We start from the raw sequence: 14,883 nt of genomic DNA, 5'->3' as shown, positions 1-14,883 counted from the left end.
TGAGTAATAAAGATGGCTGGAAATTCACAAGAAGAATAAACAAGTTAGATCAAAAGAATCGGCATAAACAGAATTTAAAAGAAAAGAATGAATAGCAAGAAAGTAAATTGAAGTCCTAAAGATCCTTGAAATCCCGAAAGATTTCACAAATCTCTTCAAACGGCTCTAATCTCCCCTCCAACGAATATCGGTGGCAAGAAGAAGGTTGAAGATGGCTCCCACAATCCAAAGATTGTTAAAACAACTTCTAAAGAAAACTCAAAAGAGAATTCTTGGAGAAAACCCCAAAGAAAATTCTGCACTCAACAAATCTAAAATTTGATAGAAAAATAATAATAAGATGTGTTTACAAAGGTGGCTAGCCAATGTTTATATAGGCCTCCAACAAATCCTAATCTCACAAGTAACTAATAAAAAATTAAACCTAATTAATAAAATAACAAGGTAAATTCGGCCATGCACTTATATGGGCTGTTTTGGGCCGAATTTTACATGTAATGCTCCTAAAGATTAAAAAATTAAATTAAACAAGTAAGATGTTTACAAATTGGGCCCTTTGACATTTTGGCCTGATTTTCAACTAAGTATGAAGAAATTTCTTGATTGGGCTGGATTTGCTTATTGGGCCTCCCCTTTAAAAATTTGGGCTTGTGATCCATCTCCTACCGAAATTGGGTCGTTGATGCTCGTAATGGAGATCCAACGCGCTTTGGCTGCAAGATTCGGTTTCTTGGACCAAGATTTCCAAGATTTGAAATCTTGATTTTCTTGATTCTTGAAATCGCTCCGAACAGCAAAATGGGCCAAGATTCGATTTCTTGATTTTCTTGAAAACAAGAAAGTGAATCTTGATTTTCTTTATTTGAGCCCATCACCTTCTTAAGCTTGGGTTGGGCCTTTGTGACTCGTATCACAGTCGTTTATCCACCTTGATGTTAAGTAAATACAGCAAATCCCCATAATTAGAGTAGAATAATTGCTTGGTTTCATCATCCCACCGGTCCCAAATCTCACTTAACTCCTGAAGGCTATTTTGTTTCACACTAATACGAGTGTAGTCCCAAAGCTCTGACACATAATCCTTAGCTAGACTGTCTCCCTTTTCCAATTGCACCTTCTCTGACCATATACGGACAATGGCATTGTCTTCCACTTTATCAAGAAAATCGTTTGCCATGACAATTTTCTAATTTGGTAACTGAACTTGAATCGATACTCCTTGAAATATGAAATGACATGCAACATATCAACAAAACACAAACAAGTCAGTATAACACCACAACAATTCAAAGAAAGTATAAGAAAACCAAGCACCTATCCGGGTAATCGCTAGAGGTTGGAATAACTTTAACCAGGTTGGTCTCCTAAGTCAACTGTATGAGGTTTGGTTCTAGAGTCAAGGTACCCGAACCAGCAGATTCCCCGATCTTCACTCATTATAGGCTCATACAGACCGAGTTTGGTTCAGGGGAATACATTTCCCTATGGCTGCACGGAGATGAAAATCTCACGAAGACATAGGTACGGATGTATTCCGAAAGTGATCCACTATCCTGCACGAAGGTGAAAACCTCACGAAGGAGTAGCTTCTCGCTCCCACTTAGAAGGGTAAGACTAAACAGTCTTATGCAAAATGATGCCAAAATATATGACTTAATTTACAATAATCATGCAAACAAGTGTAAAGAAAAGATCGTAATTTTTCAAATCAATTTTCGATAATAAGACAGAAAACAATCAATTTTACGGCTTGACTCTCTATTTTGTCCCCAGCGGAGTCACCAAGCTGTCGAAACCATTTTTGGATTTGAAAAAAACAAGGATCGACTTTTAAAATGAAAACGAGAGTCGCCACCGATCTTTTATTAAGGTGTGATCGGTTCACCATTAAAATGATTTTGGTCTGCGAATTTGAGAAAACAAGTTCGGGAGTCGTTTACGCACGAGGAAGGGTTAGCACCTTCGTGACGCCCAAAATTGGTATCGAATCAATTGTTTAATGTCTTAGTGTCAAGAATTTAAAAAGACTTTAGAATACGATCCTTTGAAAAGAAAATTTTAATAATCGAATTAGAAAATAAGACTTACCCACTTTAAAGAAATAAATCGTCACACTCAATGAGTTAGAGCGCAACGATTCAATCTTCAAAGTTAGATTCGTCCTTTTTAAATTTTAAAAATTCATACATTTTGAGAAGGATATTTGGTTATTTAGATCAATCGAGAAATCAAAACCCAGTAAGTTAGGGTTCAATTTTCTTAAAATTTCTAAACACCAAATATTACCTTTTTTTAAAAACGAGATAACAAAATGTCATATCCAGTAAGTTAGGATCCAACATTTTGAAATCTAAAGAATTTTATTTTAAAAATGTACGTCTTAAAAATAGTTACTTGATGATATAAATTCATCGAGAAGAATTGAAGTCCAGTAAGTTAGGGCACAATTCTTTCAAGAATTATTTAACACCAAGCCCTTTTTTGAATTTTAAAATAAAGCGATTACAATATCTTGATGAAATGAAATTCTTACAAACAATATGATTGATTAACAACATACAAAGCAAATAATGAATAACAAATTAATTCTACAATTTGGAGCACCCAAACGTATAATGCATTAACAATGATAATCAAATAAACTAATAATCCATCTTACAAATAGCCAAATGAATAATTAATATGAAGTAATTTAATCATAAATAGACCAATTAAAATAATAGAAAAGAATAAAATTTTTTAAAACATAGAATAGAATTTTATAAGCTACAAGTTATGACACATTTTACACACACAAATATATATATTAAAATAATTTCATATAAATCATACATATAATAATCGTAGACTATCATTGTAAAAACAAAAGGTTGAATTATATTCTAAAATGTATTGTTGAGATATATAGAGTAATATATAAAATTAAAATTAATAATAATTTGAAAAATAAAAGTATATAAAGATTTTGAAAAGGTTAGTGAATTTAAAACATATTGGTAATAATTTTACGAGAATAGAGCGTCACACCTTAGAAATCACACTAATAATAAGCCTAAAAATAATATTAAACCAATAAAATAAAAAAATAATGTAAAAAATAATATATAAATATAGTATCAAAACATTGAATTTTAAGAAAGAAAACTAAATTAGTATTAAAATAAAATTTATTTTAAAAATGAAGGATCAAATCAGCAATTATGCGCAAACATCAGGGTAATTTGAATCAATTCACAGAACGGCACCATTTGATTTGGATATGAATGAAAACAGAACAAAATATCAAATTGCGACTCCATAAACACGCAAGGACCCGTCGAACAAATAGACCATTTGACCCTAACACGTGAATCCTTCCCTAGATCGGGTCACCGCTAGGGTTCGGCCTTTCAGAACGCTGCTGTTTTAAAGCCATTACATTGGCTCTATCCGGCGACGTTTCAAAACCGAGATTTAAAGGCTTAAACCTAAAAAGCTCCTTACTTCCAAAACCTAAAGGGGATATTAACAGTTCCTGCGCCGCTTGATGTTCGAGGGTGCAAACGAATGTCTGCCGATTCAAACCCGTTCTCTGATGACGACAGAGAGGGCCTGAATCCCGTCGCCAGGTGCGTTCTCTATTTTTTCTTTATTGTTTGCTCTCCTAACTAATGACTATTGAACACAAAAAGAAAAGAAAAAGAAAACTAATACTAGCAGAGAAAAAAATGAAGAAAAGAAACTCGGAATCACCTTTTAATATTTTTTTCTTTGTATTCTGAATGTGCGAAAATCTTTTACAGCATTTGAATCGGTCCTCTTATAGCCCGATTTACAGAAAAAAATGAGAATAAAAAAATAAAAAAAGGTTGCCCTATTCTGTTCTTTTCCTATTTGTTGCTGCTTCCGTGTGTTGTTTTTTTGCAGGTATTCGGCCAGCCTGGCGGTACGAAGGTGGCCGTACGGAGGCGCGTGTGGCTGAGAGGTGTGGTGATGCACGTGCAGGGGCAACTGCTGCGGCGCTGGATGCTGCGTTGCTGCCCTAGGGTTTTTGATTTTCTTTGGTGTTGGATTGGGCCGAGTCAGGTCTTGGGTTAGGTATCGGACCACTGTAACTAGGCCAATCAGGCTTAGTGTTTTGGTTATAGGCATTTGGGCTAATTGGGACTTTGGATTTTGTAATCGGGTTTGGGCTTTGGTTTGTAACCTGGACTGATGTTAAGAATATTTAAATTTTTTTTATGTTGGTTTTATTTATTTTATTAGTTTTTATCGGGCCGGGCAAATTGGGCCTATTACACTCACTTCTACTAATTCTTCACCAAAACAACAAAGAGCTCGTGAAATTAAATGTTTTAAGTGTAAAGGGCATGGGCACTATAGTTGTGTCAACACAAGATTTTTGTTGATCAAAAAAGGTGGTGAGTATACCTCTGATTCAGACAAAACATATTTGAATATGCCCAAATTAATTGATGATGTCGACGATGAAAGTGAGTTTTATGGTGAAGAAGAGTTGGTGGAACCACTAAAAAATGTTCATTGTATAGTTGTGAGGCGCACCCTCAACATCCAATTGATGGATGATCAACTATCTCAACATTCACGTGCACGACATCAATCAAATAACAAATTAGCAACTCATTGAGATCATGAACAAACAAACATTGATATAAACCAATCTCAACATAATTGTAACATGAAATTAACAAGAAAGGTATAAGGAACTCAATTATATGTTTGGTGGGGTTCAAATTGAAGTAGCACATCCACGTTCGAAAGCTTTTTCCTCCCAATGTTTTAGCTTCCTTATGATCCAAATGTGAAAAGTACTAAAACAACTAAAGAGCAACGAGTTTTCTACTAAAGAAATTAAAGTTTACAAAAGGATTTAAAGGAAATTACAAAGAAATAAAAAATACAGCTAAGAACAATACAAAAACTTTAAAGAAAAATATTGAATTCTCTAAAAGTCTTCTCTTCGAATTGAGCTCATTTTATAGCTCAAATTTTGTGAAGGTGGAAAAACCCCTTTAGCCTTCATTTAATTTCAAGAAAGCAGTGCGGGTCAATGTAATGTCTCAAAAATTCTGGTGTAGTAATGATACTTACTTGGATATAAACTATCATCTTTTGAAATAAATAATAAAAAATTGAAAATACAAATATAATTCCTTGTCTTGAGAAATAGATGCACTCGGATGAGAATGAATTATAAAAAGTGATAAGAACTAAATCATGAAATAGAAAATAAAAATAAAAATAAAATAAAATAAAGAGAGAGGGAGAGAGAAGAATTTTTGTTTTTTTCCTAAAATCTCACAAGTGGTTCGTTAATAAGAAAGGGATAGGGGATTTAGTTAAAGATTGATGAATATGATGATAGTTAAGAGTACAAAATTATATTTTGGTAAAATTGGTTTTCGATATATTTGTTTATAATTTTAAATAAAATTATTTAAATTGATTGAAAATAAAAAATTTAGGATTAAATTTATTCTAACACAAATAAAAATTTTGCCAACGTCATATCTTGATCATAAAGTAACACCAATTAATAGAATTAGATGGAAAAGGATAAATATGATTAATTGAAAAATGATTTTGAAATTTTTATAATTAAAGAATATTATATTGTAAGTATGAAAAAGGTTCGATCACAAATAATCTTATTTCATCTTATTAAAATAAATAAATAAATAAATAAAATTATATGAGCTATAACATAGGGTTAAATAAGGCCTATAAGCCGCTTTTAAAATTTATTTAGGCCTTTAGGTCGGTTTTAAAATTATTTAGAGAAAATTGTCAATTTTGAGGGAAAGCACGTCTCGCTGGACAAGCTTTCCATACATGTGTCAGGAAAGCTTGCGTAGTTGGATACGTTTTCCTTTTAAGTTGCAATTTTTGACTTTTTTAATATAATTAATTTCTTTGGTCAGATAATTAAATATTAGTGGTTTTGTCCTAAGTCCCAAGTTCAATTCCTCTCCCAATAATGTTTATATTTTTTTATTTCATGTTGTTTTAAGCTGCTTCTTCTTCTTCTTCTTTTTAATGAATGTTTTTAACATATTAGCTTATTTAGTTAAATGGTTAAAAAATAATGATTTCATTCTTGAGACCCATGTTCAATTCCCCTTTTCTAAACACATTTGTAATTTTTATTTCATACTATTTCAAGTTTTTTTAATTAATAAATATATTATTTTCAATTTTTTATTTTAGTTCATCTTTTTAATTAATAACTCTTTTATTCATAAAATCAAATGATTATTGCAAATATGATTATTTTTAGTAAATTAGTAAATATTTTTGTATGTGTATTTAAAATATTTCACATATAAACATAATGATCTTTCAAATAATTAATTGAAATATTTCACATATAAAAACCTTTGAAATATCATACTCATAATGTAGATGAAAAAATAATTATATTTGAATTATTTAACATATAAAAATAATTATTATATTTGAAATAATTATTTCATTTTATAACTTTAGAAATCACCATACTCACAATATACGTGGAGAAAATAAATATTTGACAAAGAAATATCATATATAAAGAAAAATATATAAAAAAAATTAGTTGGTGTATATATCATATATAAAGGAGTTATTAATTTTAAATATTTTTAATATAATGATATATGTAAAGTATATGTTTTTACTATATAATTATATATTTATTATTTTATTTTATGAATAAAAGAGTTATTAATTAAAATGATGAATTAAAATATAAAAATTGAAAACAATATATTTATTAATTAAAAAATTGAAACAATATGAAATAAAAATTACAAATGTGTTTAGAAAAGGGAAATTGAAATTGGATCTTAAGGATGAAATAATTATTATTTAATCATCTAACTAAGGAAGCTAAAAAAAACTTAAAACAACATGAAATAAAAAAATATAAATATGTATGGAAAAAGAATCGAAACTGAAATTCAAAGACAAAATCTCTAACATTTAAGCATTTAATCAAGAAAATAATTAAATTAAAAAAATTAAAATTTACAACTTAAAGGAAAATATGTCTAATTAGACAAACTTTGTATAAAAAACTTGTCCAGCTAAACAGATTTTTCTACAAAATTGACCTATTTTTTTAAATAGTTTTAAAACGGACCTAAAGGCGTAAATAAATTTCAAAATTCTCAACGAAAAAAGTTACATCCACTTGCAGTTTTCTTTTGCCACTAATCCACTTGCAGTTCATACATACGCGGGGACAGGTAATAATTCTTTCCTTTTTAATTATAAAAACGAAAAGTCTAAACTTATCAATTAAGTCAAAGAATGGCAATCCTGCAATATTGTACAAAATTCAACCTACTTTTACAAACTATAGCTTTATAAATATCAATTATCAAACAAACTCAAGACAGAACAAAGTAAAAAGCTCATTTCTGCTCGGAAATAATTCTAAACATGTCCGGTGGATACCCTCAACACCCTCCCGGCTACGGTTCCCCACCAGCTCAGCCTTACACAGCCGCTCCATACACAGCTGGAGCACCGCCGCCACCTCAACCGTACGGTGCTCCATACGCCGCTGCACCATACGGCGCACCTTCTGCTCCCTACTCTGCCCCTCTAGGCGAGAAACCACCAAAGGACAAGCACCAGGCGCATGGCGTCGGTGGTGCTCCTCCCGTTCACAGCGGAAGCTATCCTCCCGCAGGAGGCTATGCGAGCCCGTTCGCATCTCTGTTGCCGTCGGCATTTCCACCGGGGACAGATCCTAACGTCGTTGCCTGCTTTCAAATGGCTGATCAAGATGGAAGTGGGTTTATCGATGATAAAGAGTTGCAAAGGGCGCTTTCTTCGTATAACCAAAGCTTCAGTTTGAGAACTGTTCGTTTGCTCATGTATCTCTTCACTAATACTAACACCAGAAAGATCGGTCAGTTTCCTTTTCCTTCTACTTGTTGCGGAAGCGACGATAATATTAATAACAATATTATCAGAAATATTTAGATAATTATTATGCCAACAATTATACTAAGAAAATTCCCAGTTAAATTGGAGGGGTCACAATGGTCCCGCTTAAAACCCAACAACTAGACAGAACTCACTTAGATATTTATAGCAATAATAACTAAATAAATATAACCAACATAAAGCTATTAAATAAAAGCAAACAAATAAGAAATAAAATACCAGAGTTTTAACGAGGTTCGGCCAATTTAGCTTACGTCCTCGGACACTACCAAATTAATATTTCCTCTAGAAATATTACAAAGGAGAAGATTTTGGGATGATACAACCAAAGGGGGAGGGGTTCTATATATAACAAACCAAACCCCCTCCATTTCTATCTTTTCCTAATGTGGGATATTGCCAATATTCAACAAATCTCCACCTTGGCGATATTCCACATCTTCGAACATCTTCTCATAACACAAACTTCAATAGTGTCTTCAATTTTGCAACCAATCGCCTTCTTCCCTTTTGGTAGTTGTGCCAGCTTCCACATCTTGTTTTTCTCTAGAGATTGCATTTCCTCTTCCATTGCACCTAACCATCTATAATTCTCTAAACTCTGAATGGCTTCGGTGTAAGTGGATGGAATATTATCAACAACTGGAAGTGCATAAGCTACCATGTCAGTGAAACGAGCAGGTTTCTGAATTTCTCGTCTCTGCCTTCTGACTGCAATTGGCTCTGATTGCTGTTGAGGTTCTTGGGTAGAAACCTCTTCCTCATCTGACTCTGCATCTGCCAATGAAGAATCACTAGTGGTACCTTTTGCTGGAATTACCACACTCTGCTCAAACTCCACCTGCTGCGGAGTACACTCCACCTGCTGCGAAGTACTACTCACTCCTTCTGGATTTACCTTATTCAACATGGCAGATTCATGAAAGGTAACATCCCTACTGATTATCGTCTTCTTTGCCTCTAGACACCACAAACGATATCCCTTAACACCAGCATTGAAGCCCATGAATAGAGCCTTCTTTGCTCTTGGATCTAACTTTGATTCTTTCACATGATAATATGCAATAGAACCAAAAATGCGCAAGGTGTCATAATCAGTAGCAGGTTTTCCATACCATTTCTCCAAAGGAGTCTTGCCATTTATAGCAGATGATGGCAAATGATTGATGAGATGTTGAGCGTACGTCACAGCCTCAGTCCAAAACTTTCTATCTAATCCAGCATTAGATAACATACATCGAACTTTCTCCACAAGCGTTCGATTCATACGCTCTGCCACCCCATTCTGTTGCGGTGTTCCACCTACGGTGAAGTGCCTTACTATGCCACAATCTTGGCATATCTTCAGGAAAGGATCGCTTTTATATTCTCCACCGTTGTCTGATCGGAGAACCTTAATCTTCCTTCCTGTCTGATTTTCAACTTTAGTTTTCCACTTAAGGAAAACTTCAAGCACCTCATCTTTGTTCTTCATAGGAAACACCCAAACTCGTCTGGAAAAATCATCAATAAAGGTGACAAAATAACGTCTTCCTCCAAGTGATGGAGTCTTGGACGGTCCCCATACATCAGAATGCACATAATCCAGAATACCTTTAGTATTGTGAATCCCAGTGCCAAATTTCACCCTTCGTTGTTTTCCCAGAACACAATGCTCGCAAAATTCAAGTTTGCAAGTCTTTGTACCTTTCAATAATCCTTGCTTGGCTAGAGTTTGCAAGGATTTTTCACCAGCATGGCCCAAACGCATATGCCACAGCTGTGTTGCCTCAGCGTCCTTCTTGGTACTCGTAATTGCTGCTGCTGTTGTCCCGACCACTGTACTACCTTGGTAGTAATACAGATTGTTCTTTCTTATGCCTTTCAACATCACCAATGCTCCTGAAGTTGCTTTAAGAACTCCATCTCGTATTGTCACAACTAGGCCTTTAGATTCTAACGACCCCAAAGAGATGAGATTCTTCTTCAACTTTGGGACATATCGTACATCCCGCAAAATTCTAGTAGATCCATCATGACTCCTCAGTTTAATTGAACCTATCCCGGCTATTTTACATGTGTTATCATTACCCATGTAAACAACCCCTTCATCTAGTTTTTGAAATTCAAAGAACCATTCCCGAATGGGACACATATGATAGGAACAACCAGAATCCATGATCCACTCATCTGCATATAATGTTGAAGATGTCATACTAAGAGAAAAGTCTGACTCTGCTTCACTATTGCATTCTGCAACATTTGCATCTTGCGGAGTCTTCCCTTTTTTCTTCAATTTTGGACAATCTTTCTTCCAATGTCCTTTTTCTTTGCGAAAGGAACATTCATCTTTGGCAACAACTCGACCTTTGGACTTTCTTCTCTTCCCCTTAGACTGACTTTTCTGACGATCTCTTGTTACCAATGCTTCCACTGCTGCTTCACTTGAACCTTTCAACTTATCCTTTCGGCGTAGTTCATAGCTATACAATGCAGCAGTTACTTCATTGAAAGTTACTTCCGACTTTCCATGAAGTAAAGTAGTTTCAAGGTACTCAAACTCCTCTGGAAGCGATCCCAACAACATTAACGCCAAGTCTTCGTCTTCAAAAGTCACATCCAAATTCAACAAATCAGCCACCAGCTGATTAAAATTGGTAATGTGCTCGTTCATCGTGGTACCAGGAACATAACTGAAACGAAACAGTCTTTTCTTCATATGTAACTTATTTTGACTGTTCTTCTTCAGAAATTTCTCCTCCAATGCTTTCCACAATTTACTTGCAGAAGTCTCTTTACTGAATGTATACTTCTGCTCTCTGGAAAGACATGATCGAATTGTACCACATGCCAATCGGTTGATGGTCTTCCATTCTTTATCATCAACCCCTTCTGGTTTTTCTTCCTCAATGGCAATATCTAGACCCTGTTGAAAGAGGGCATCTAGAAGCTCACTTTGCCACATGCCGAAATGACCTGTTCCATCAAAAATTTCCACTACAAATCTCGTATTTGCAGTTCCAATCCTCGGCAAAATGTACGAAGTGGAAGTTGTTGATATGGATGGTTTTTCTTCTGTCATTTTTGCCATAGCTTCTACTTAATAGCCACCAAATGCAGAATACCCACAAGCTTTAGGAAATGTTTCTGATGTGTAAGATCAGACTAAGCTGCAAACACAGAGCATACTACAAAACCTTGGCTCGGATACCAATTGTTGCGGAAGCGACGATAATATTAATAACAATATTATCAGAAATATTTAGATAATTATTATGCCAACAATTATACTAAGAAAATTCCCAGTTAAATTGGAGGGGTCACAATGGTCCCGCTTAAAACCCAACAACTAGACAGAACTCACTTAGATATTTATAGCAATAATAACTAAATAAATATAACCAACATAAAGCTATTAAATAAAAGCAAACAAATAAGAAATAAAATACCAGAGTTTTAACGAGGTTCGGCCAATTTAGCTTACGTCCTCGGACACTACCAAATTAATATTTCCTCTAGAAATATTACAAAGGAGAAGATTTTGGGATGATACAACCAAAGGGGGAGGGGTTCTATATATAACAAACCAAACCCCCTCCATTTCTATCTTTTCCTAATGTGGGATATTGCCAATATTCAACACTACTTTCATCGTAACTCTTTCGCTGCTTTTCGTCCCCAGTTGCAATTGAATTATTAGGTCAATTGATTTTGAAAAAAAACCGAACATTGTAATACTGTAGCGTAATGACTTAAACAACCTTCTCATGTACTTGGCCAATGGGTATATGGGTCTTTTGGTCCATTTCAAGTGAGATGGGAAGATATTTTCCAAAATATCCAGTCCTTGTCCATTTTCCCGCACACTGAAAAGATGACGTAACTTGTTGTCGGGGTTTTATTAATTAGTTAATTCATTTTTTGCTTCTGTTTATATTGACATTGTTGAATCGCCTTACTGACTCGTACTAGTGCTGAGTCAAATACTATCTATGAACTTTTGACACACAAATTAAAATAAAATAATCCCTTTTAAAAAAAAATTGTCAATCATCCCTTTCAAAAAAAAAAAACTTGTCAATCATGTTTCATATCATCACGCAGTCTTTTAACAGCAATCGCTTGACTTCTCTTTGAAACCCCCCCCCCAAAAAAAAAACAAACAAAAAACACTTCTCATATATATATATATGTGTAATTTTTTAATACATTATTTGGTTGGGTATAAGTGATTGATTTACTTCACATGCATTATTTTTTCAATTTGACAATGTTTGTTTGATTTCTGCGGTGGGCATGATTAGGACTGATACCTCTCGGTTCGGTTGGATTTTAAAATATAAAATTCTAGTTTTTTAAAAAATTGAATTGACTCGTAATGAATTTCGTTTTAAAAAAAATTAAAATAATCGTATAATAATTTGAAGTTATTTTTATTAATTTAAATATAATATATTTATATTGTATTATTATAATTTTATTTTTCTCCTGCCCTACATTATAAAGAATTATAAATTAAATAAATATAAAATTCGGTTGGGTTTGAAGAATTAAGATCTTTTAACTTGTTAATTGAAAATAATCGAATCCGAACCGAATATTTGAGTTTGAATTGGTTTTCTTGATTTTCTTGCATAGTACAATAAATTTTATAAATGAGCATATCAGTAATTTTTATCAACATTTTAACTAGTCTTTCATAAAATTTCTGAATACAGGTCCGAAGGAGTTCACTTCAGTGTTCTATAGTCTTCAGAATTGGAGGGTAATTTCCATCAGAACTGTAGTATTTTTAAATGAAAGAACAGTATTCATCGATTGCCTTTGTGGTTTAATCAGTTAAAAAAATGGGTTTGGTGCAGGCCATCTTTGAGAGATTCGATAGGGACAGGAGTGGCAAAATAGATGCCAATGAACTGAGAGAAGCACTTCTGAGTCTCGGATTTTCAGTCTCTTCTGTTGTTTTGGATTTGCTTGTCTCAAAGTTTGATAAAACTGGAGGCAAAAACAAGGCCATTGAATATGACAACTTCATCGAGTACGACCACTATTTATCACCTTAATCGATATAGTCATATCATAAAAACTTGAACAATTTATATCTATCATAATAACTAATCTTTCTGTCTTTTTTTAATGCAGGTGCTGCCTTACAGTTAAAGTGAGCTCTCTTTTTCTACTCATCTCCTCATTTAACTTGATGGGTGGCTCAATTTCTAATCAGTGTTTGGTTCTTCGTTTCTTTGTGTAGGGACTAACTGAGAAATTCAAGGAGAAGGATACCATGTACAGTGGTAATGCGACTTTTACATACGAAGCTTTTATGCTTACCGTTCTGCCTTTCCTAATTGCATGAATTAATAGATTATGAAGGCAAAACGGTATTGTCGTTGATTATGGGTTTGCGTTTATGGAGTAAATTCCTTTAGGTATTTTAACTCTGTTTTTCTTGTTATTGAAGGTTTTTTTTTTTTAATATTATTAAAGGGTTTGATTTGAATTACTTGTATTAGCACTATTTTGAAGTTAATTCTAATCGCCATGTTTATGCGGTTTTCATGCTTTGCTGTTCCATGTTCCATGGAGCCATGTTATGTGAGTTTTGGAATTTTTGCAAATTGAATAAATGCCATGTGCAAGGCCAATGCATATTGATATGTTTTACTTCTTTGCTTTTATTTAATACCATCAATCAATCAATCAATGACTTGACTATTAAGTTTTGTAATGTGATGTCAACAATTGAAAGTAATTTAGTTTTCAACAATCCAACCCATTATTAGCTAATAATCCTATGAATTTAAAGATAACATGATTTTAATTTTAATTTTATAATAAAATAAAATTTAATTTTTAGTCAAATTTGTTTTCAAGTGTTACAAATACAAGAAAATTTTTAAGTGTTATAAATTCAAAATTTAAATTTCTGAATGACTTGCTATTTTACAAAAGTTAAGTACTTCAATTTTTTTTAAATTCAAAATATTGCATTTTCTTAACAATATCTTAAGATATAAAACATTGAATGCTCATAAAGCATTGAAGTTTAAGTTTTGCTTTACGAGTGAAATGTCTGAGATAGCCTTCTAAGGCTGAGTTTGAATGAGTGATTAGGTGCGATGTGGTGCGCTTAGATTACTTTTTATCTCACGCTACAGTATCGCTACAGTATCTAATCTCACCGCCATCACTGTTTTTACACTAATCACAGGTAAACGCACTGCCCATCTAAACCTACCCTAAGCCCTCAAGACATTAGTCTTGTTGACTTGAGACATTTTGCTATATCCTAATATATAAAGCTTTTTTGAAGTTAAATATTTTGCTTCATGAGGTAAAATATCTCGAGACAAAGAAGTCTTGAGACATGGTCATTATCGAGGATCGACCCGATTAAACAACAAACAAGTAAAAAATAGCGGAAGAAATTGAGAAATTGAACACACAAATTTAATGTGGAAAAATCTCTCCAAAGAGGATAAAAAACTATAGACAAGGATAATTTTATTATAATGGCAAAATAACGAAGAGTACAAAAGAGGAGATAAAAAACTAAATCTCGAAACCCGAAAACAATGAACCCTCAAAACGTAAAAACAAAATTCTCCAAAAGTGTTATGAATTTTAATATTTAATGGGTGCATTTTCTAAGGTTGTAAAAGAGCCTATTTATAGGTTAAATTCGTAGGTCAAATAATAATAAAATAATCAGAGTAATCAGAGTTCGATAGAAATAAATAAACATAGTTTAACTGGGAAATTATCTTTCAAATTTGACTGAAACATGTGGCATACTCAACAGTCATTATGTCTCGAGACATCAATCTTGTTGACATAGAGACATTTTGCTCCAATAGTTATATTTCTGTCTCAATGTATGGAGACATCCCTTCTATGCCTTAAAAAATAGATCTATATACTGCAATAAATGCACAAATCCAATACTCTCAATGGCCAGAAACCCCCTCT

General features: G+C 33.2%; 1 protein-coding gene across 1 annotated transcript; it reads left to right on the top strand.

The window, feature by feature from the left end:
* Nucleotides 1–7,314: 7,314 nt before the first annotated feature.
* LOC107926337 (calcium-binding protein CBP) lies at nucleotides 7,315–13,578 on the top strand. The gene is made up of 5 exons (XM_016857175.2): nucleotides 7,315–7,897; nucleotides 12,633–12,679; nucleotides 12,777–12,952; nucleotides 13,057–13,075; nucleotides 13,166–13,578. Exons 1-5 carry the CDS (start codon nucleotides 7,423–7,425, stop codon nucleotides 13,268–13,270), a joined length of 822 nt encoding a protein of 273 aa, XP_016712664.1. The 5' UTR covers nucleotides 7,315–7,422; the 3' UTR covers nucleotides 13,271–13,578.
* The last annotated feature ends 1,305 nt before the right edge of the window (nucleotides 13,579–14,883 follow it).

Source organism: Gossypium hirsutum, chromosome D03 (genome assembly GCF_007990345.1).
Source record: "Gossypium hirsutum isolate 1008001.06 chromosome D03, Gossypium_hirsutum_v2.1, whole genome shotgun sequence".
Classification (NCBI taxonomy): Eukaryota; Viridiplantae; Streptophyta; class Magnoliopsida; order Malvales; family Malvaceae; genus Gossypium; species Gossypium hirsutum.
The sequence above is the reverse complement of the archived record's forward strand: the minus strand, read 5'-3'. Positions and strand labels throughout refer to the sequence as shown.